This window comes from Myotis nattereri, assembly GCF_964212035.1.
Source record: "Myotis nattereri genome assembly, chromosome: 1".
Classification (NCBI taxonomy): domain Eukaryota; kingdom Metazoa; phylum Chordata; class Mammalia; order Chiroptera; family Vespertilionidae; genus Myotis; species Myotis nattereri.
This window is the reverse complement of record NC_138075.1, coordinates 48,017,793-48,043,048: the sequence shown is the minus strand read 5'-3', so window position 1 is coordinate 48,043,048 and position 25,256 is coordinate 48,017,793. Positions and strand designations below refer to the sequence as shown.

Here is a 25,256-nt window from a genome sequence, read left to right as displayed (position 1 = left end):
ATTAATGTAACTGAAATTCAAAGTTTAAATGAACTTCTTGAAAAAATATTCAAGGCTGCTAAGCATATATAGGTGAAATGGACTTCACTTCAACTTATTATCACAATAATTCTGAACTCATCCCATATCCATACCCATGTGCCAGGTTACTGTGGGATGGATTTCATACACATCATTTTGTTGATCCTCACAAACCCTACAGTATTATATCCTGATTTTACTGATGAGGAATTTGAAGCTCAGAAACATTAACTAACTTGATGAAGCTACACAGCTCAGTGGAGGCAGAGGTAGAGTTTTAAACACGTCTATTAATCTCTAAAGCTAAGATTTATCATACCCTTTCATTGCTTCTTCTCTGACTGACCTGACTGCCTCAGACAGATTGTTAGGATTAATGGGAGTAAGCAATTTGTACGTTCCTAAAGTAAGCACAATGAGAAGCTATAAGCAAAACAAAGTAATCATATCATGGTAAGAGAGAATGAACACATTCAGATTTGTATTCTGATATTCAAAATCTGTGCCAAATTATCATATTAAACAGGATATTTTCTGATTATTTTTATTACTGTAATTTGAACAAACAGGAACAAGTTCTCAATTAAATCCATGATCTTGTCCAGGGCTATTTTCTATTATTAATTCCTATCAATTTTACTTCTAAAATTAGTTTTCTTTTCAACAAATAAAGTACTTATAAAACAAGAAAAAAAAAGTCTTGAAATCAGGTCAAGTATCCGATGTTGTTATAGTCTGGCATTATCTGAATAAAACACATGTGATGTATAAAAATACTCTAAAACAAGACAAAAGTAATATACCTGCAGAACACTTCTGAGACGCTATATTCAGAAGCACTTCTGTCCACTTAGGGGAAGCCATTTTTGACTGAATTGCTTTTGAAGATACAACTCTGCGAAGAAAAACTAGAAAATCCCCCAGATGCAGTTCGGCTGCGTGTTGCTTCCTAAGAGCAGCTGAAGAATGAAGAGACAAGTTTACATTACAGTCAAAAGCCAACAAACAGGAAATAGCCTTATATCAAATAAGTTACATTTAGATTGCAGCAAGCAGAAACCTAAATTTAACATCTAGATTGTCTGCTGCTGAATTTTTACAATTTAAATAACAGAATGGGGAAAAGATAGAAAATAAAGCCAAATTTAAAACATCTTTTACCTCTGTGTACAACAGTGTGTTGCTAGAATAAAATATGTATACTTGGTTTTGTATATATTTTTAATGTTATTATATAAAACAATAGTTCCCTACCCAAGTCTAGAGTTCTACTGGACAGAATTAGTGGGAGATGTATGAAAAATTATGTATGCATGTGTATATGACTAATAAGAGAGTTCATAAATTTAATCACACTTTCAAAAAGTTCATGATTCCACTCCACCAAATTAAGAATCATATCTCTAAAAAAAGACTGTATTTTCAGATTCTACAAAGAAGCAAATTTCTAGGCCTGCTTCTGGTTTGCCTAAGCTCAAAATCTGTAAGATTTTTGACACAAACTTGCCCTAACCAAACTTCCTAGTTTTCCCATCAGCATCAGCACCAGCCTTTCTCTTGTCTTATAGTTTCCCTCCACCGTCTGCTTTTGAAGCCAGAGAACCATCTGTTCTTCCTGTAATACACCATGGTATGGTCTCTCATCATCCAACCTTTAAAATACCTCCTTGTCCTGGCAAAGTCCCACTCAGAACCAGGGGAAAGTGTGCCAGTGGGGCAGCTGCCCAGAATGTCAATCCCCAAGGGGCATTAAAACATAGAAAATCTTAATAATTTAAAGACAAGTGTATATAGCACTTCTTTCAGGAAGATCCTGGCATATTAAGTTAAGGAAAACACAGACAAGTCACTTGTGATAGATAGATAGATAGATAGATAGATAGATAGATAGATAGATAGACAGACAGATGATAGATAGATTACTGGCCATCTAAGCATGCCCCTTCACCCCGGCCCCCAACCCCTGCCACCAAGGGGCATGCTTAGATAGCCAGTAATCTATCTTCACAGATGTCTAATTAACTAGAGGACTTACGTTTTACTGAGATGGGTGTGCAAGTCCGTGACTAAACTGCTAGGAACAATACGAGGGAAAAAGCTAGTAACTCCTCTACATTTCTTCTACACAGTTTTACCTCTTCTTTACTTAAATGTTAATAAGCAAATATTTTTTTATAATATTAGTTTGAAGAATATAAAATTATTAGCCTGCCCTGAGTACCCACATATCTCACTCCAACACATTCCTTCAAAATCCAGTTCAATAAACCTTTAGCTTTTGGTGGAGATACCTGGGAGAATTTCTTTTATGAGGCATCCATCCTACACACCCCCCTTACTCCCAAGCAAGTATTTCTATAAGACACTAAATTAATTAAATTAATTAATGCCTGGAGACATTATATATAAAACTGGTTGATAGAACTTGATATAATTTGTGTTTCATTATCAATAGTACATTTGAAATGAAGGGTACACCTTTCAATTAAGAATTTTAGAGGGCAGCCTGCCTCTGAACACCTGGCCAGCGCTGACTAGAATCAGACTCACTCCCAGCCATCCCCATAAATTAAGAATTGCAATGGCCTTCTCTCCAGGATGAGGTGAGGGGAGTGGATGTGTATTTGACCTGCTGAGATTGACTCACAGAACTGTTTCATTCTTTCCTGGATATGGGAGGATCCAGTTTTCTTGGGAACCAATAGGCTGAGAAGTAACTCTACTATGTATTCCCTGCTGTCCATATGTGCAATACTCAGCACAGAATAGTGAGAAGCTATCACCTTAACAACCCTGTATCTACGACTAGGTCGCAGGAAAATAGGAGGTAAAATTAAATGCTAGTATTTATTTTATCAGACCCTGTGAGCCTGTATATTCTCTATCTATAAGCACCACACTCTTTATATAAAACGGGAGAAAAAATGTGCCATAGGTTCAGTCTCTGAAACTAAAAGCTAGTCCTTAATCAGACTCATACATCCTCCTAGATTCTGACTTAAGAGATTTAGCTATTTCTTATGAGTTTCCTGTATTGCACTATAATTATTTATTTACATGTATGCCTCCCTTATTATCCTAGAAGGTCCTTCAGAACAACAATAGTTTATCATTTTTGTAACCCCAAGTAATTTCCTCTCTATCTACCCACCTATCTATAGATATTGGAATATCATATTATAATATTAATATCCATTGAGCTCTCACTGTGTGACAGACACTGCTCTGTTTTACATGTATTAAATTATTTAATCCTCATAACAACCTTAGGCAATTGGTTCTATTATTCTTATTTTATAGATTAGGGAATTGGAGCACAGAATGGTTAAGTAACTTGCTCTCTATGCATCCATCCATTTATCCATACATCCACGCTTCATTTTGTCTGTGTTATCTATGTATCTACCCATCCCCTGGAGTTTATTATGGTAATAAGATATGGTAGTTTCACACACATTTTTAAATAAATGACCAATTTTAGACCTTTACTTCCTTAATTATGTAACATACATTGTGGTGGTTCTATTCAGGGTTTAATTAATTTAATTTAATTTACTGAAATACAATGTTCACTATAGTTTTTTAAAGCTATGAGCAGATGATCATATTACAGCAATCAAAAATTATAATGGCTAAGGATAACAAGAATCTTTTTAGTGACTAGGGAACAGAGCAGCTAACCTAGCAAGAAATTCAACTCCTCTAATTCTAACCCAGTTCCCAAATAATAAAACCCTTGGTCCTGGGGAAACACTTAAGTCAAAAGTATGATTAGAGATGGGTTGTCAGGATCAGATGCTAAAAAAACATATCCTGGGAAAATTAGTCACCTAGAACCTCTAGGTTCTTGAACCAGGACAGCCAAGGAGACACTGAACCTAGAGAGTAAGCAATATGGTCACCACATCAGATTTAATGGGCTTTAAGGAAAGAAGGTTTAGTTAGAAACCCACCTATATCATACACATTGGTATAGAAAAGGAGTTTCTAAATGAACAAATAAAAATCCTTTCATGCCCACAACAGAAAAAAGTATACATTCTAATGATATGCACACAAAGGGGACTCAATAAATGCTTGTAAATAATGACAGAAAAAAGGGTTTGTGATAGATACCTCTGAAATCTCTCTTCTCAGTTTCTCCACTGGAGTCAAGTTTTTTTTCTTCTTCTTCACCATCTTCTCCTTCGCCTTCTCCAAAAGAGGCCATAAGTAGTACACCAGTTTGGGATAACAAATTCTTCAACTGACTACAGAGTAGATCCAACAAGGATTGAACTACCTTGGGGCTCAGTTTATCGGCATAGGTCCTACATGAAATAACAGGAAAAAAATAAATGGTAATAACACAGAAGGGCAAATGTTATAATTAAACACATAAAGGAGATTAGGAGAAAAGTGAAATTACTAAAATGTGAAAATACCAGATTCAACACAGTTCTATCAAGACATCTATAATGCTCACCCTGTAGTGATGGCTAGAATCTGGAGCAATCTTGTACTAGCCACTTTTAAAGCTGTGCTAAGCTGAGAAACGCCCGTCTTCGGCAATAACTGCAGAGGCTGTCCTAGCATAGTGTCTGTGCCACATAACTGCGATAATACGTTTAGCAGACCAGTGGAAATTGCCAAAGAAACATCCACTGGTTGATAGTGAACACTCAAAGCAAACACTGTAACCAAAAGGAGACGCTGCTGGGCTTCTAAAAAAAAAAAAAAAAAAAAGGGAAAGAAAGACAATTGAGAATCTCCTTTTAAGTAAATGAAGCATTTACTAAAATGGACTATATTCTAAAATATAAATACTAATATGGAATACCATTACAATTTCAAATATTTATTCTTTACCTGTAAGTTGATCTATTAATGTCAAATACAAAGTGTATTTATATATAAAAAAGCCAACAGACCAGAACGACAAAACGACCAGAACTGGGATAACCTGTGGCTATGACGCGTACTGCGGCAACCAACTGGCCCGATTGCTCCCACCTAAACTCCCGCAGCCCTTCCCCCAGGCCAGCTCAGCCCTGATTGGGCACTGATTGGAGACGGGGCCTGCCGCCAACCTCCCACCTTCCCTCTCCTTCCCCACCTCCCCGCCGGCCTGGCCTGATTGGCCTCCATTGGGGTGGGGTGGCCGGACCCCACCCATGCACGAATTTCCTGCATCAGGCCTCTAGTCTAGCACAACTATCTAGCATAAACGTAGGCAAAAATAATTTGCAACCTGTATTTCCATGGGCAGTTACTTACCAATGTGATGCTTGTTTGCTTGCAGGGCTCTCTCCAAGGTAGCAGACAATTGTTGATAAATCTTATGCACAGCCACCTGGATTTCAATCTGTATGTTTCTCTTAGCTGCTCTGATCCCATCCTGAATTACAAATAAAGATTTACTTTTTCTATTAAATAATGCCTCTTACCAAAATAAAAGTAATAGCCCTTTTATCCTTAGTCTAGCTAACTGGTAGAGCCCTATGGTGGCTTTTAATTATTTAGTATATTTCAGTACATAAAAGTTTTAAAATAAATTTATTTTTAAATTGATAATTTCTAATTCTATACAATCTTTCTCCTTTCCCACAAAGCATGTGTTCCTTTATAAATATGAAAGACATAAAGATAACACTTAAAAACGTTTTTTCAAACAACCTGAGAATCTAGACAGAATGATTAAGTCTAAAATGTAAATTTTTGAAACCCATCCTTCCAAACACCCTATCCCAACTTAGATTTCTTTCTATCAACTTGGCTAAGGGTTAATAAAACTAAGCCAGCAGAGAATCTGAAAGTACAACAGTGCTATGGCTCACCTAACCCCAACTATAATACTATTATTCAGGAAACAAAGCCAATGAGATATCTTTAGGAGTCACCTCAAAGTGTTTTTTTAAAATATATTGTTATTGATTTTAGAGAGGAAGACATAGAGATAGAAACACCAATGAGAGAGAATCATTGACTGGCTGACTCCTGCATGTCCTGACTGGGAATCCGAACTGTGACCTCCTGGTTTATAAGTCAATAATGCTCAACCACCGAGCCACACCGGCTGGGCTAAAAGTCTGTATTTTAAAACTTCAATCTTAAACCCAAAATTACAAAACTGGTTTTGTAAAAAGACAGTTAAAATCTGAATATACTGCAAGGTGTCATTGTCACCTACCTGATAGTGATGCAGTCGGCCACTCTCTCCTTTGGCTCCTGCGTGTCCAACAGTGCCTAAACCAAAACACCCTGCTAGAAACTGCAGCCTCACAGATGTGAGCAGTGTGGATGACTGGAAGCCCGAGCTCAACCTGCTTCCTGCCAGAGAGATGCTACCTTTTTCCTCCATTCCAGACAACAGAATGAGGATCTGGTGAAGTGCCTCTAAACGAAGCTTAAGAAAAGTAAAATAAACATAGGTTAGAGTTCTTCACTGAACTGAGACACAAAGGAACTCTGTATGTCACAAACAATATATTATATATCACAGAATATTCTAACATTTCTTAGGAATTTATTTTATTAAGATGAAAATTTTTAAAAATCAAAATATCTCTAGAAACCTTATAAGCATACTATAGTACAAAAGAGGCTACACAGTACAATGTGAAAAGTAATAGATTTGAATGTAGAAGACCTGGTTTCAAGGCTGGACCCTGCTACCTACTGTGTGGCCTTAGGAAACTCACTTAACTTCTTGAGTCTCCCTTTCTTCAGATGTAAAATGAGGCTAATAGTACTATTGTAACCTACTCGCAAAGCTACTATGATGCTCATGAGGAGATATATGTGAAGGTTTCAAAACTGTAAGGTAGTATAGTTATTGCTATATTAGTAACTTTATAATACTCTAGCTCAAGAATTAGAAATATTTCTTTTTTATAATTAAACTTAGTGGGGTGACACTGGTTAATAAGATTATATAGTTTTCAAGTGTACATTTCTATGACACATATCTATATTGCATTGTGTGTCTATCACCTAAAGTCAGATCTTTTTCCATCACCAAATATTTGACTTATCCTTTACTACCCTCCCCCGCTTTCATAGATACTGTTGTGTCTATGAGTTTTTATCTGTTTTTTTGTCTATTTGTTTTTCTTGTTTGTCCATTTGTTGATTTCAGTTTTACATCCCACATATAAGTGAGAAGTATTTCTGAAAGGTTTCTCTGTGGTTCGCTTCAACTTCTCACTCTACCTTCCCTAGGAGGACAATATCTATCACTGTAGTCAATCAGCCTAACCCTCCTCTTTTTTTTTGGAAATAATTTTACATTTACAGAAGAGTTTTGAAGATGGAGTTCTTGCATATCTTCCCCTAATGTTAATATCTTATGTAACTATGGTAATATTACTCTTTCTTTTTAAATATATCTTTATTGACTTCAGAGAGGAAGGGAGAGGGAAAGAGAGACAGAACTAATAAATTAACATTGGGACAACACTACTGACTAAACCACAGACTTCATTTAGAACTCACCAATTTGCCCATAATATCCCTTTTCTATTCCAGGATATCATACTGCATTTAGTTGTCATGTTTCCTTAATCTCCTTTAGTCTATGACAGTTTCTGTCTTTTCTTGTTTTTCATGAACATGACACACTGAAAGAGCTATCTTGTAGCTTATAGAATGTCCCTCAATTTGGGTTTGCCTGATGTTTTCTCATGACTGAACTAGAGTTATGGATTTGGGGGAAGAATACTTTAAAGTCTTCTTTTAACATTATCAGAGTTACATGATATCACCATCTTATTACTGGTAATGTTACTCTTTCTTTTTAAATATATCTTTATTGATTTCAAAGAGAAAGGGAGAGGGAAAGAGAGACAGAAACATCAATGATAAGAGAGAATCATTGATCGGCTGCTTCCTGCATGCACCATACTGGGGATTGAGCTTGAAACCTGGGCATGTACCCTGACTGAGAATGGAACTGTGACCTCCTGGTTCATAGATCAATGCTTAACCACTGAGCCATACTAGCCGGGTAGTAATGTTCTTTTTTTTCTTTTTATCTATTTTTATATATTTTTATTAATTTCAGAGAGGAAGGGAGTCGGAGAGAGAGATAGAAACATCAATGATGACAGAGAATCATTGATTGGCTGCCTTCTGCATGCCTCCTACTGGGATCAAGCCCACAACCCGGGCATGTGCCCTTGATTGGAATCAAACCTGGGACCCTTCAGTCCGCAGGCCGAGGTTCTATCCACTGAGCCAAACCAGCTAGGGCAATGTTATTCTTGATCACTTGGTTCAGGAGATGTATGCCAGGTTTCTGCAACATAAAATTACTCCCTTTTCATACTGTTGTTAGCCCTGAGTCACTAAGTCCAACTTACCCTCAAAAGGAGGAGGAGTTAAGCTCCAGCTCCCAGAGAGAGGAGTATCAAAGAATTTGTGGACGTGTTAAAACCACAATAATTAATAAATATTTTGAGGGAGATACTTTGAGGTTAAGCAGACATCCTGTGTCTCCTTAAAGTTCTGCTCCCTAATTTTAGCATTCATCATTATTACTATGGTGTTCTAATCTAACCCTTTTTAAAGGAAGACAAATGGAGGCTCTGAGAAGAGATAGCCAGTCTCACTCTAGTTTCTAGAATCTAGGAGATAAGACTTCTGATTAGAGTATCTTGTTCTAAGAGATGGAAATAAAAAATGCACTTTTCAAACAAAATATGCTGTTATAGTTAAGATAATGACACCAAAGTGCTCAGGAAGAAAGGGGGAGGAAATGAATATAAGAAAAGGAAAAGTTTTCCCCACAATTTTACATTCAGTGGTTCAGTTTAAGTTTCCATAGTCCCTCACAGGAATAAATATCAAAGACTTACTTCTGCCCTTAACTGCTGCTGTTCCATTGCAATGATGGAGGCCTGGGGACTTGTAGACATACTTTCCTCTGGCTCTTTAAAACCTGGGGCATTCCCCACATCTCCACTCACAAAACTTACAACATTTTCAATCAAAGTGTGAACTCCCAAAGACTTGGTAAGATCAAAATCAGACTCAAAGGAGTAAGAGGAATTGCACAACCAGTCTCTGCTATGTTTCAGGCGAGCCCAAGAGTCATTCCGGGATTCCAACTGACTGTGGATAGGACCTACATACAAACAGAACAAACATGCATCAATGGTAACCTAGTAGAGCATACAATATGAAACTAGATGAGGGCTGAGTACTGCTACCATACCAACTGGTGAGAAATGGATACTTATGTTTGAATACATGCATGCATTAAGTGAATCTGAGCAAAATGCTTTTGTAAAAAAATAACAAACAAACAAAAACTATAGCAATGTAAGAAAATAAAGGGAAAGCCCTGTTTGATGTACCAGTATCTCTGTAAGCGCTTTAGCAACACACTGCCACAAGAAAAAGGAAGGCAGAAGCTGCTCTCAAAATGCTTAGCTTAAAATGCTCTGCAGTATTAAACCAGACCATTATTTATGAACAAAAAGGAACTGGGCACTTAGGACACTGCTGCTAAGACCTATAGTAATAGGACTTCATCTGATTTAACGTATCATTGCAAAAAGTAAGCTAAGACTGTGCAAAGTGTCTACATATCTGCAATAAAACATTACCAAAAAATGAATATTGAAGGGCAAGTAAACTTACACAAAAAGGAGACACAAACATCACCCTTTGGATTTCATTAATATAAGGAACACTTTCACTGTTTCATGTGCATATTTATTACACATTGTGAAACTCCTATATAGAGGAAGCAAAGTTTCACAGACAAGAATATGTAAGATTTACCATAAAGTGACAGGTAATTAAAATTACCAAATGGTTCACAGTAGTTGCAAAATAGAATACCATTAGTTTTGCCAATGAGCCTTTTCTAGACTAAAATCTTTAGACAGCAAAAATGTTAATATGTTTGAATACAACAACTGTCCAAGTCATATGGCAATATTAGCTTTAAATAAATATAGAAATGTCGAATTCCTACAGGCTTTGTCTTTTTTAGTTTAACTGATCTCAGGTATACAAATTCGATTAGTCATAATCCTGGGCTCATGATATATTCTCATCGTTGGTCCATTCATGGCCTGCTTTTGTATTTATATTTATTTATAATAAATGTGAACACAAGAACTAGAAAACTAACAATAACTTATATCTATCTGTTCCTCTTCCAACCCATCTCTCCCTGTCTCCTATCTAAGGTTTTTACTATCCCTAAGTCTGGTTTTATCATTCCTTTGGTTTTATTGTTGTAAAATATTGTTTTAATATATATATATATACATATATATATATATATATCCTAACAAAGTTTAGTTCTAGTTACTTTAGACTTTATAAAGAAGTATAATTTATATACATATATATATATATATGAGACATACTCCTTTCATTCAATAGTATATTGCTAATATTCATTCACACTATTGCATATAGCCATGGATCATTTGAGTGCTGCATAATATTCTATTATGTGAATATACTAAATTTCTCTACTAGAAATGTATCTAAAGGTATCCAATAAATTATGCATTACAAAAATTATATTTGTTACATACTAGATGGAAAAGATTTGGGAAGAGAACTATTTAAGCACTAATGCCCACAGAGAAAACAAACTAACAAAATAGTAATTGTATAATTTATTTTTGAATTACCACATCGGTGTCAGTAAAACCCCAGGACTGCAAAATCAAAATAGAAAGTCATAACAGGCAGCTAGTAATATAAAGTAACTGTAAAATAATTATATACATTCTACTAAATAATTTAGAATGACAAAGAATATATGGTTTATCTGCCTTTCATGTTTTAGCAAGAATTCTTTAAAAATGTTGAATATTCTGTTTTACTGAACATGAAAAATACCAATCTGAAAATTTCCCCAAATTACATAGCTAAATATTTTTTATGTAAAATAGAAAAGAGTAAAGCTTCAAAGATGCCTAATTAAGTAATTAATAATGTCACAGATCTATAATTTTTAATTAAATTAGAAGTATTTAAAGACTGAAGTAGGGGTTAAGGGAAAATAATTATTTTCCATTTTCCTAAGCATTGCATATTCAGAATCTAGATGTATCCTTAACTTACAAATTATAGTTTTTGGCTCATTGCATTGAGCTTGTTTGTTCAATAATACAATTCAGAATAAAAAGTTCTGTTTTCCATCACTTACAAACCACTTTTCAAAATGAAAAAAAATGTGCAATGAGTTAGTGTTAGGACCAAAGTAAAAGAGATCTTAAAGATTATCTTGTCCAATTTCCTTGAACTTGAGGAAAGAGGTGTTCAATTAAATTGATCTGCTAAATTATTAATACTAATTCCTTAATTTTATGGGAGGTTGTCTTATCTATTCCTGTTATCAATCAAGTCATAAATCATTAACCCATGGGAATTTCAATTGCCTGCCTACACTAAGGTTTGAATGTAAAGAATATACAAATACTGAATTGCCTTAATACACTCCAAAATCTTCTATGGAGTGGGTGGCCAACACCCAAATTAAATCCTCTCTACAATTTCAAGCAGAGGTAAGCAAACTTTTTCTGTAAAGAGCCAGATAGTAAATATTTTAAGTTTTGTGGGTCATGAAAGTCTCTGTTGCAGGACTTAACTGTGCTGCTATAGGGTGAAAGCAGCCACAAACAAATGTGTAGCTGTATTCCAACAAAACGTTATTTATAGATTAAAAAAACACACCAAAAAGGTGGGAGGCCAAATTTGGCCCACTAGCCATAGTTTGCAGACCCCTAATTTAAAGGATACAACTTAGGTATATGACCCAAATAAAACTTTGCATGAATATAAGAAAAGAACAGAAAGGACACTTATCTGAAAGCATTAGGATAAAACATTAGGCTGACATCAATAATACTTTAAAACAAAAACTTACAGTATGAAAGTGAGAGATGAAAGCATTCTAAATTCTTTTAAAAATTATAACAACCTGGTAACTTCAGTTTGTTCTATATTTTTTATTTGAATATAGCAAATACTGTGTCTGAAAAGCATATCAAAAGCTTCTATAGCATAACTGTGACTAAGCCCAATTCTTACTTAACATTAATTCAGAATCACCTACTATGAAAAGAAAATAATATAAAAGTCCAACAAGAAATTTTTGAAATTGTTTACTTGTCCTTACAACTTTGGTTCTTAAATGGAATTTTCAAAATGAACATGGCAGAGCTGCAATACATACTTTATAAACCATAAAATATGTAGGCAAGCTAAAAGGGGAAAAAAAATTAAACATGCCATCATGTACTTGCTTGAAGCTCTTCTTTTTTCTGGGGCTCAACTGGCCAAAAAGGAGTAAATACACTACCACACAAGAATCAGAAGACAAAAGGAGAAATTTGATACAGATGACAACATTTACATTTGCTCCTTTTTATATAATCTAATTTGAAATGCAGAGATAAAATAGCATTTCACCCATTCATGTTACACCACAAAACACACGTTGATAAATGTTTCCATTTTAGCAATAAAACCCTAACTTTATTTAAAGAACCAGGGTGGGGGAAATAGTCAAACCATACAGTATTCTTACTAATACTATATGTTACTTCTTAAATTGCTTTGGCATATCCACCATTTCCTCCCCCACTATCTCTTACTGTATCAGTTTCAGCTTAAATATGAAAACTAAAGTTAAGTTTCTTTACTAAGTTTCAGTAAAGGAGGAGCCCAGTTCTGCACAACCATAGCAAATCTTTAAATTATTTATCAAAGTACCAGAACACCAACATATTTAACAAGTTTTCTCAGGCTGTTATGAGACTTAAATAACTTAATATGTTTGAAGTGATGAGAACAATGCAGTTTATAAGTGTTTAATGAGTATAAATTTCATATTATCTCTGAGGTGCTCAGCAGAAATATGTGTCACCTGTCTCTTTTTAAAGTAATTTATGTCATTTTTGGTTTTCGAATTTAGCTTTGATGCTTCTAAAGAGCTCACTTTGCTTTACCCCTTCCTAACATATTAGCTTCCTTGGACCAACTGTGAAACATTAACTGGAGTGCGGGGAGAAGCACCAATTTCATTTCAAATTCTAAGTACATTTTTATTGTATAATCCACAAGCTCTAGGATTCATGAGATTAAAAACTATTTTTACTATCCTTTCTGGAATAGTAATTCTATTTTCTAGTTACCTTTTCCTAGAGACAAAGCCATCAGCAAAATTTTCTCCTGGGAACATTAAAAATGTAATAACTATAATAAATTGGTATCACATTAAGTTATATCATGAAAAGTGACATAACTGCCTGGCTAGCATGGCTCAGTGGTTGGGTGTCAACCTATGAACCAGGAGGAGGTCACGGTTCGATTTCCGGTCAGGGCACATGCCTGGATTGCAGGCTTGATCCCAAATAGTGGGTGTGCAGGAGACAGCTAATCAATGATTATCTCTCATCACTGATGTTTCTATCTCTCTCCCGCCGTTTTTCTCTGAAATCAATAAAAATGTATTTTTTAAAAAGTGACATAACTAGTTTGTCTAACTTCCTTAACAGATAATTAAAAAGAAATTCTCCATGAGATCCTGCATTTGCTTTTCTGTTTTCAACAAAATAAAATTAAATTCCAACAAGTTAATAGATTTTGGTACTACCTTGAGCTTTTTTGAGAAACTGGTTTATCTATAAACAAAATTTGAATTAATGGCTTAATTTATATCTACTTAGATCTAAAACTACAGGAAATCCACATCTACTTATAGGATAATTGTTTAAAATTTTTGAACAGGTAGCAACTCGGAGGATACTAATTTTATTTTATTTTATTTTTTTTCTTAAATATATTTTATTGATTTTTTACAGAGAGGAAGGGAGAGGGATAGAGAGTCAGAAACATCGATGAGAGAGAAACATCGACCAGCTGCCTCCTGTACATCCCCCACTGGGGATGTGCCTGCAACCAAGGTACATGCCCTTGACCGGCATCGAACCTGGGACCTTTCAGTCCGCAGGCCGACGCTCTATCCACTGAGCCAAACCGGTTACGGCTAATTTTAAAATGTTACCTAATTCTTCCAAAGAATTTATATTCAAATTCTAGGTTATTCTTAATAACACTAGGTTACTAATAGTTAATAATTCTAGGTTATTCTTTTTCTCTGATTTCAAGACAAGATTTACAAACACAAACATGATGCTTGGTCTTAATAGAAAAATGACATCAGATACACACAACATAGGTTTAGCATTGGAATGTCTGCCAGAGCACACAAAACATACATTTTTAGGAGCAGGGAGGCATGAAAATTAACTATCTTACATTTGGTACATCCGAAACACAAATATTTTGCTTGAATTAAGCCCTTTAGTATTATTTTGTTAATCCTCACTGGAGGATATTTTTCCCATTGATTTTTACAGAGAGTAGAAGGGAGGGGAAAGACAGAAACATTGATGTGTGAGAGACACTTCCATCAGTTGCCTCCCACATGGACTCTCCCCTTCAACTGGGGCTGGGGATTGAGACTGCAACCAAGGTACAGGTCCTTAATCAGAATCAAATCTGAAGCCCTTCAGTTCTCAGGCTGTAGCTCTAACTATTGAGCAACCAGCTAGGGCTAAGAGTAAAATTTTATAACTTGCATTGGGCTCTAGGTTATTCTTAACACTTTCTATTTTATTCCAAGGGATGACTTTGGTACATGCTGACATGGTTAACATAGACTGAATCTCAATTTTATATTTTACAAGCATGATAAAGATCTGAGAGAAAAGAATCATTTTAGCCAATGGATTATCATCTATAAATATAGTAGGAAGCTTTTAAACTATAAGTTGGATCCCTTATGCTACTCAGTAAGTTTGGAACTATCTTCTCTTTAGCATAAAATGATATACATTCATTAATATAACAGATTTTTAACACTATTCACTTAAGTTAATCAAAATTTTTTATTCCAAAAATTTAATTCCTAAGTCAGTTGTTAAGGAAAAAGATATTCTGGCTAATTATAGCACATGAATTGCCAATTTTCAAATAACCAGAAGATAAACACATACTGCACATTAGTACATCATTTAATTTATTTATCACAAATAACATAATTGTTTTAAGAAACTCAACAGCACTGATATGTTATAGTCTCAAAAGACTTTTCAAGCCAAAACCGGTTTGGCTCAGTGGATGGAGCGTCGGCCTGCGGACTGAAGGGTCCCAGGTTTGATTCCGGTCAAGGGCATGTACCTGGGTTGCGGGCACACCCCCAGTAGGAGATGTGCTGGAGGCAGGTGATTGATGTTTCTCTCTCATCGATGTTTCTAACTCTCTATCTCTCTCCCTTCCTCTCTGTAAAAAATCAATAAAATATGTTTAAAAAAAAAAAAAAGACTTTTCAATACAGAAAGCACCAGCTCTAGTCCTTATTCCTAATATTTGAGAAAAATCCTTCATATATTCTAATTATAATTAAAGGACAAAATATTGCCATATTTTATTCTATAGAAGTACCAACACAAAAATGAAAAACTGTGTGTGTATGTGTTTCTTCTCTCATTCCATTTTTTTCCTATGAAAGGCACTTAACATTCTGCCAAGGAAACTATCAGGAAATGGGTTTCATTTTGAAATATAAAAGACTTAATCCATGAAAAAAAAAATGTTTTCCCCCACAGGCTTATAGAAAACTACCACTAGTGACAATTTTTAATATTTCATCTTTTCAAAACCACAATACACATGGGTTTAATAAGAGTGCCCGTAAATAGAGAATAATACTTCGAGAATTTTTAGTTATCCTTGTATTTTTATTATTTAAAACTGCTGTTCTTTCACCCATTTGCCCATATAACCAAGAGTTAACTATATTATTCTCTAAGACAGAGCTTCTAACAAGTAAGTGTAACTCTTGATGACACTAAAACTATTCCTCATGGGAAATTTTTTTTAGAAACCATCAGTTCATCTCCTTACATGCTTTATCTTATGAGGCAAAGAGGAAAACTAGAAACTTTGTTTGAAAGTGTGTATATATGGAGGCAAATGGGGTAAAGAGTTTTCCCTGTAATACCATTTAAACTATAACAACTATATTAGTGAGCTAAAACATGACATAACCCCTCCTCCCCAATTATAAAGCACCACTTCTGGCATTCCATAGGCCTTTTAGTAAGTCAAAAACATGACAAATGAGAAACAGAGCCTATTATTAACTCCTAGGCATTCCTAGATTTTAAAAGGGTGTATATTTTAAAGAAAATGATCTTCCATTTAACCCTTCTAATAAAGTGTTTCTAAATTTTGCAAACAATCAAATTGTAAATACATCAGATATAAAAACAACTACTTAATTTAACCAGATATTTAATATTTCTTAATACTCACCTCTCTTTCTATGAGATGATGCCAAGTCCAAATCAACATTTCGTCTTCCATTCTATTAACGTTAAATATACGTAATAAAAGTTATTAATAAAATTAGAATGTAACAGAGTACTAACAAAAATTAATCTATATAATTATAATAATTTGCTACTTAATGTGCTACCAGTCAAGTCACATCAACAATAAGCCTCTAAAAGCTCACTGAAAACAGCTATAAGAAAGCATAGCACATAATTCTCAGAAACTGAAACACAAAAGTTCACATTAACTAACACTGAAGTAGCAGAAGTGTTTCTTTGTTCCCACCTTTTCTTCTCTGGAATCTTTGTCTTTTACCTTCCAAACACATCTCATTAATATCTTCTAGATGCCTAAAGCCTGTGTAGCAAAGCCCCATTTTCCACAATCCCTACTTGCTCTATCCTTAACTTTCATTCTTTTCAAAGCTCCCACTAGTCCTGGCTAAGTGTTTAGAGAAAGAGAATCCGATGAATCCAATCCACACTAACAGAAAAATAGCATAGTCCTAACCCTTGTGGTAGTATTTTTAAAGGTTTTAAATGTTTTTAAGAGCCTATTAAATAAAGAAATCTCAAATTGTTAAAATGGCAGACAGCTTAATAAAATAGTAAAGGCTTCAGGAAGAATAGAAGTATATTTCTGTGTATGTGTGGTGGGGGGGGCAGTATAAACAACTGCCTGCTCTTATGTACAATCAACCAATGCTCAAACTACACGTCTTAAATTTATGCACAGACTCGATATTATGCTCTCAACAATTTCAATTGTCCTCTATCCCACGGGAAAAAAAATTGGTGGCAAAGAAGAAAGGCTGCAGAGTGACAAAATAGATCCATTTAGTAAACGTTATTATAGAAAATCTTTACCTGGTCACACATATAGACACAAGTATTCACATTGTAGATAAATACATTTTGTCACACAAACACACACCCCAGAAATAATATATTCTCAAGCCATTTGGTGCTGGACAAAACATGAAATGGTTATCACCCAGCCCCTGAAAACATCACTTTGTCATCTTTTATTTTTGGCTTCTTTCATCCTAATTTATCCTTTTATAAAGTACTTATTTGTGTACACCACATCAAATCCATTGCGAAATGGGGGGGGGGGGGTAGGAGTTAAACTTAGATTTAATTGTTTACTTAGGTTTCTGTTTACTAAGAGAAATAGATAATGTATCACATAATACTCTTTATGAAAGGTAAAACAAAGGTTTAGAATTATTAAACTAGTTAACTTCAGTTATTTTTAAAAAACCATTTTAGTCGCTAATAATTCAGGATAAATGAAGTACTACTAGATGTTGAGGATAGCAACATGACCACACAACCTCAGACAGGAGGGTAACATATTTCAGCTGAAAAACCGAAACTGCCTCCACTGCTTGTTCTGCGCTTCATCTGCACCAGGCAGGCTGTCTGAAGCTGTGCCTAGATCATCCTTCATCTGCAACAGAATCTGCTTTTCTCTAGTTGACTTTTCTATCTTTTATGATACTATCTTTCTATACATTCCATAAGGAAAAATAATCGAGTTAATCTTTTTCAAAAATGTATTTATTAATTTTTTTAAAATTCTGTAGAAACTAAATGAACAATTTTGGCAATTAAATCTAGACTTGGCCCACCTCTACTGATCTATCTTCCCATTTTGTTTTGAAAACAAACAATTTTCAAAAAAATTTTTAATCCTTACCTGGGGATATGTTTTTATTTATTTTAGAGAGAGGAAAGGAGAAAACGAGAAACATTGATGTGAGAGAGAAAAATCAATCAGTTGTCTCCCATACATGCCCTGACCTACAATCTTTTGTTGTATGGGATGATTCTCCAACCAACTGAGCTACTGGACAGGCAATTTTCAAAATGTTTTAAATTGTATTACCAAACTTGTTCTTCACAGTCCAGTTGAGACAAGCGTAACAGGGAGTATTATTCCCCACTTCAAATATAAAGAAGCTGGGACCCTGGCTGGGTAGCTCAGTTGGTTAAAGCATCATCTTGATACACCAAAGTTGCAGGTTCGATCCCCGGTTAGGGCACAGACAAGAATCAACCAATTTTGGGGGTGGGGTGGGGTTGGAGGTTGGGTAGAGACTAGGAAGATAAAAGAGGGGGAAATGGGAGATATCTGTAATACTATCAACAATAAAAAGTATTTTTTAAATCAATCAATGAATGCATAAATAAGTGGATTAACAAATTGATGTTTCTCTCTCTCTAAATCAAAAAGTTAAAAAAAATACTAATAATACATAAATAATTCTGAAACCCTAGTGATTTATCAAAGCTACTAACAAACTGCTATAAAACAAAACAGTGAAAGTCAATGTGAGTCAAGTAATCTTGGGAAGCTTTCTATAACAGTGGACATTTTAGCCAATCCTTAAAAGAGACAGGACTTGATCAACAAAACCCAGAAAATAGGCATTAAAGCAAACAATGCTTGAAGAGAGGCTCAAGAGGTATGTTTAGAGTCTGGCAGGTGGACTAGTATGGCAAAAATGCAGATTACTGCAGGAGAAAACTGGTTCCAAGTGCAGGCAGGCAATATGTTCCAGAATCTTTGATTTCTAGTAGTCAGTATAATCACTGAGGTTTTGAGTAGGAAGGTAGCATGATAAGCAGGTTTTTTGTTGTTCTTGTTGTTTGTGTCTTCAAGAGCTCTATCTTAGAGAGCAGTGACTAAGGAGAGGAACGGGGAAAAGCAGGGATTTCAGTTTGAAAACTACCATTTCAGACAAAGGTAACAAGAGCCTGAATCAAAAAGTAAAAAAAGAAAGAATGGGCACAGAAATTTTACCAAAAGAGATTCAACAGTCATTCATTTATTCAAAAAACATTCAGTGACTGCCTACTGTGTGCCAGGAACTACAGATGCTTGGCCTACAGCAGTGAATAAAATAGCAAAAATTTCTGCCCTCAAGGAGCTTATACTCTACTGTAGGCTAACAGAAACTGATATAAATATAGTAAATAAATTACATTAGGTGCTGTGGGGAGAAAGGGGAGCAGCGCAAGGCAAGGTATACAGGGAGTGAACGAATATGTAGAAGGGAGGGCAAACTGAAATTTTAAATAGAGTGGTCAGGCCCTGGCTGGTGTGGTAAGTTGGTTGGAGTGTCGTCCTGTACACCAAAAGGTGGCGGGTTTGGTTCCTGGTCAGGGCACAAACCCAGGTTGCAGGTTCAATCCACAGTTGGGGGCGTGTAATTGAGGCAACCAATCAGTGTTTCTCTCTCATATTGATGTTTATCTCTCAGTTACTCTGTCTCTCTCTGGAATAAACATTTTTTTAAAGTGCATAGAGTAGTCAGAATAGGCCTCACTGAAAAAGTAACAACAGAATGATTATTTGAGGTGAGGGAATTAGTCATGTAGACAACAGTATTCCAGTCAGAAGAAACTGCTAAGTAAAGGCCCATAGGTGAAGTTGTGTGGTATGTTTATGGAAAAGCCAAAAGCCTAGTGTGGCAGGAAAATCACCAAGGAGAGTAGTAGAAGAGGAGATAGGAGAGGTAATGTGGCCAGGATGTATAGAGTCTTGTAGGCCACTGTGAGGATTTAGGCTTCTACTTTGAGAAAAAGTGAGGTCACTGGAGGTTTTGAGTAGAGAAGGACATGATCTATGTTATAAAATTATCACAGGGATGGGAGATTAGATGAGACTTATCAGACTAGGAAGGGAAAATGGACAGAGAGAAATCTCAGTAGACTGCAAAACTAGGAACATGAACTGAGAGCACGAAGAAACTAATGGGAATAAAGAATAAAAGAAAGAAGAACAAAAACATCATGAGATAATGAAGCTTGCTTGAAGACACTGTTCAACTTTCCTTAGAGGAGGAATCTTTTATGCCTAGAAGTTCCCTTTAAACATCTTTTGTTTATGTACCATTTGTGTAAGCCCAGGTTTCCAGCCTGGCTAGTTAATAGTACCACCTACTAAGAAAGGCAATATGAGAGAAGGAGATTTAGGAGAAAGATAAGTTCATATTTGGATAGGTTAAGATTGGGGTAACCCATGCCCAGCAGGTTTGGCTCAGTGGATAGAGCCTCGGCCTGCGGACTAAAGGTTCCCAGGTTCGATTCTGACCAAGGGCACATGCCCGGGTTGCAGGCTCAATCCCTGGTAGATGGCATGCAGAAGGCAGCCGATCAATGATTCTCTCTCATCATTGATGTGTCTATCTCTCTCTACCTCTCCCATACTCTCTGAAATCAATAAAGAAATATATGTTAAAAAAAAAAAAAGATTGGGGTAACCCCACATGTTCAAGTGAAATATCCATCAGAGACATGAATTTGCAGTTTAAGAACTCAGAGCTAAAGACAGAAATTTGAGAGTCGTTAACAGGTAAGTGGAAAATATCTATGCAATATAGGTATCTAATTTATCTAAAAGTTCTTTTAAAAAAGTTTTTATATGTCTAAAACAAATGTATATTACTCTAATTAAAGCCTCATATAGTATCTATACCTTGAAAACAAAAATTCTTCTTGGCTGAATCTAGGTATACCTACCAGTGCGTAACCCTCTTCATCTGATTCAGGCTGAGACAAATCAGATTCACTCCTCGATTTGATCAGTCTATAATTTGGGCTTGTGTGGACTAGCCGGCTCTCTGCAGTAAGACTTTCACTCCTGTCTCACATGCACAAAGAAAAGTTTTTTATTTGGGACTGTTAGTGAACATAAAATGTAATGGAACTGGCAGCACAGAGATAATACAGACACAATGAGGAGTAATTACACCTGTTGATGGGAAATCCTGGCTCTTATCTAAGCACAAAGTCGTTCTCAATTACATCAAAATAATCTGCATGCCACTAAATTACAGAGACATGCAATAACTTCATATGTTTCTAACTACTGCTGTTTACACATATGAAATACTGTGTCTCAGAAATTTACATTCCAGGCTGAAATAGTATTATTCTTTATATTACTTTTAATTAATCCTAGTCAATTTGCATTTCCTATTCCATGTCTGTGTTAATTTCAGAAGAATACTCTAACTTTGAGAATAAACCATTTCAATGCATAAACAAAGGGAAGAGAGTAATTGTTAAGTTTCTAGCCAGTCCCACCTGGTCATAAGTCCACCCCCTTCAGAGGCACTTGTTGAAGGCTGCTGCAACTGTCCTTCTTCCCTCCGCTTCTGAAGTTCATCAATCACAGGGCTTACTCCTAATATTAAGAGGGCACACCGATGGATCACGGAGTTGCAGGCAGCAGTGTACACATCCTGACCCTCAGGAAGGTCTGTGCTGACCCTTCGCTCTTGCTGAGACTGAGGAGGTGGATCATCAGATCGAGCCCCAGACCCTGCCCCACTGTTCATTCTATCTCGATCTCGGCTACGAGCTACTTCACGGGCTGAGAGGAAACACTGAAAGATTTCTGTAACATGCAACACAAAAACAAGGTCTTAACACATGGGGAGAGAAAAGCAAAGAAAATAACAATAAAAATAGTCAAAATATTTGGACCAAAAACTTACTGAAAAGGGGGAAAATCTTATTTTAGATATTAAATGCAGCATAGTAACTAAGTTAAAATTATATAAAAAATACACAAAATATTAAACTTTTCATGAAAATTACAACAGGAAATACTCATGCCTTTATAGAATTTAGATTGATTAATTCTATTTCTACTCTTTTTTATAAGTTAGATCAGTGGTTTTCAAAGTGTGGTCTCAGACTGGCAGCATCAACATCATCTGAACACTTGTTAGAAATGCAAATTATCGGACCCATCCCAGAACTTCTGAATGTAAGCTCTAGACATGGGACCAAAAATTTGTGTTTTAATAAGCCTTCCAGATGATTCTGAATTCCACAAAAGTTTGAGAAGCACTGAGTTAGATAAAAATAACTACTTATATTATTCATGACCTTGGTATGAAAAATGTCAGGTTACAAAAGAAACAGACAAAATTTAAGTTGCAATAGTTACAATAAAAAGGCCTCTTTCCCATTCCAAATTCCATATAATACCTAACACCTACACTTTGCTATAACTTGAATACATTAAAAAATACAACCTCTAAAGGTCTTTGCTGAAACAGAGCCTGATTACACTATATGGCCAAGATTGGCTCGAGAGTCAAATCGCATCACCAGGAATGTCCTATCTGATACCAGCTCGTGCCAATCTCTAAGTGTAAAAAGTCAGTGGGTATACCAAGGTTCTGATGTAGTGGCAGATACTTCACAATAGGAAAATACTATTTTGCTCAAATTTGAACTGAAGAGGGTATTCTTGGAGAACCAAGGCAGAAAAGTTAGTAAAATATTAGATTCATCTGTTTATATGGAAATACAAACTTTAAAAATGCATCTGTATGTTTTATCGGATTATTATGATGATATTTTCATTATATTGTTGAAAATCTCTATTTCAATGAAAATCAAAGCGACAAACACAGACTCCAGAACTAGAAATCAGTTAAAGTGATTAAGAGAATGGTCACTGGAATTTTGGGCAGACCTGGTTCTAATTCCAGCTGCTGCTACTTGTGGTGCTAACACATAATTTTGCTTCTTAAAACCTCTGTTTGACCATCTTAAGAATAGAGTAATACTCATCTCATAAAACTTTTGCAAGGATTTATGAGTTAATTTATGTGAAGAATTTGACCCAGTGCCCAGCATACATTAAGTGCTCAAAAATGGTAGCTAGTTTAAAAATTATTACTCTGCGGATGACTATTATGCTTTCTGTTATTATAACTGTGTGTTATACTTTGCTTTCATAAAGTTTTAAGTTCAACTGCAAAAGGTTTCTCAGCCTACGTTTTTACTAATTATTCTCCGTTTCCATTTCCAATATACTTTTCTCCATTTAGACTTTATCTTTCCCTCGTTTTTAATGGTTTTTGGTCTTGTTTTGAGCAGCCTCATGATCATTTTTAGAAATACCCAGAACACAAACAAACTGATAATAAAGTAAATGTCCAACTAAATGATATAGACAGACAATCCCAAAACTAAATTCATAGCTGGACATAATGTTTTAGGCTACAAAGTGAATATACACCTTAACTTAAAATAGCCAAATCACTCAAAAAATAATAACAAATGTTTTAAAACAGTGGTTCTCAACCTTCCTAATGCCTTCACCCTTTAATGTTGTGGTGACCCCCAATTTCACTGTTACAAATTGAACATAATTAAAGCATAGTGATTAATCACAAAAACAATATGTAATTATATATGTGTTTTCCAATGGTCTTAGGCAACTCCCGTGAAAGGGTAGTTCGACGCCCAAAGGGGTCGCGATCCACAGGTTGAGGACCGCTGTTTTAAAAGCTTTAATATTTCTCTTTAAATATATAAATGATTACCTTTAAAAACTGTCTATAGCCCCAGGATATGAAAGTATGAAAAGTGTTATTTACCCAGCCAACAATATTCTCACATATATTCTTGCTCCCTTCTGAGAAGAGCAGCGTAGTCAGTGAGTAAAATTTACAACTTATTAAAAGTTCTACATATGAAATAATTGGGCTCTCCTAATATGCATAGAAGGGGGCTCTCTTCCTCACCAGACAGAGGTAGGCCTGATCAATGGATAACTTGGAACCGCTGAGAGGACATACTTTGAATGACCTTATCTAATGACTCATGGACATCATTTCATGCATGATACTGGTGGAACTGGTATGGTTTCCAAAGCCTGCTTCCAGAACTTCTCAGCCCCAAACATGAAATTCAATAACTAGCACAGGGCTGAAATATTAACTAATGTACATTCAGATCACCAGTAGAATATCAAATTCTTTTAGAACAACCATAGAGAAACATGTCTTTCTCTTTCTTCTCTACTCAGTTCCCATACCAAAAAGAATACACTTCTGTGTATCTCTGTAAAGTAAGGTGTATACTCACTGCCAGCTGTCATCACTTCATGTTCCCGTTCTTCCTCCTCATCCTCTGGCTCTGGATGCCCCTCTTCCCGGTCTCGCTCAGCCTGTTCTTCCATTTCAGCTTCTTCGTCAATGGTCCGGGTAAATGAATGCTCCTGAGGATCAACATCTGCAGAGTCTTGGTTTTCTGAGATCTTAAAGAAATGATCAAGTTATACTGAACATATTTTTCAAAAACTTTGAAAAACTTCATTAAAACCCTGACTTTTTATCATGGAAAACACCGCTAATACCAATAATAACAAATGAAGTTACTACAAAAAGACATACTAGATAAATCTGAAAAAAATAGAAAGAATGTATCTACACAAAATACATACAGAGATACCTATATACTCTTTGTTTCTCAGTATTTTTATTAAAATGCCATGCTATAGCCTGGCCAGCATGGCTCAATGATTGAGCATCGACCTATGAACCAGGAGGTCACGGTTCGATTCCTGGTCAGGGCACATGCCCAGGTTTCGGGCTTGATCCCCAGTGTGGGGCATGCAGGAGACAGCCGATCACTGATTCTCTCTCATCATTGATGTTGCTATCTCTCTCACCCACTCCCTTCCTTTCTGAAATCAATAAAAATAAAAAAATAAAAAATGTCATGCTATAAATTGACATTTCTATTGTTATTCAGCTGTAAACTATAGTTCTGCAACTTAAAATGAGTTGACACCAAGAATAAAAGGTACTTAAAAAATATAATTTTGATTCCATTCAGTCTCCCCTTAAGTTATATATATTATTACTTTGTATAAATGTTTAATAATTCTAATTTAAAACAGTATTTTTAACTTTTTTTTTGGTGAGAACATTTAAATTCTACTCTCTCAGCAAATTTCAATTCTTCAAACAGTATTATTTTTAGTTTTTTCTTTACTCTGTTTGCCCCTGAAGAAACCAAAAATTAGAAATCTGGTAAGAACAATGTTAATTTTATTTCCCATGG

At 35.4% G+C, this 25,256-nt stretch overlaps 1 protein-coding gene across 1 annotated transcript in view; it reads right to left on the bottom strand.

The window, feature by feature from the left end:
• Positions 1-25,256, bottom strand: part of HERC1 (HECT and RLD domain containing E3 ubiquitin protein ligase family member 1) — a 189,617-nt gene that overhangs the window by 77,290 nt on the left and 87,071 nt on the right. The window contains exons 22-31 of the mRNA XM_081094425.1: positions 24,276-24,447; positions 21,471-21,783; positions 20,904-21,024; positions 16,354-16,405; positions 8,856-9,124; positions 6,191-6,406; positions 5,278-5,398; positions 4,487-4,724; positions 4,138-4,331; positions 825-980 (exon numbers count right to left, since the gene is read on the bottom strand). Of these exons, the coding sequence (XP_080950551.1) occupies positions 825-980; positions 4,138-4,331; positions 4,487-4,724; positions 5,278-5,398; positions 6,191-6,406; positions 8,856-9,124; positions 16,354-16,405; positions 20,904-21,024; positions 21,471-21,783; positions 24,276-24,447 (1,852 nt within the window). The remainder of the gene's footprint in view (positions 1-824; positions 981-4,137; positions 4,332-4,486; positions 4,725-5,277; positions 5,399-6,190; positions 6,407-8,855; positions 9,125-16,353; positions 16,406-20,903; positions 21,025-21,470; positions 21,784-24,275; positions 24,448-25,256) is intronic.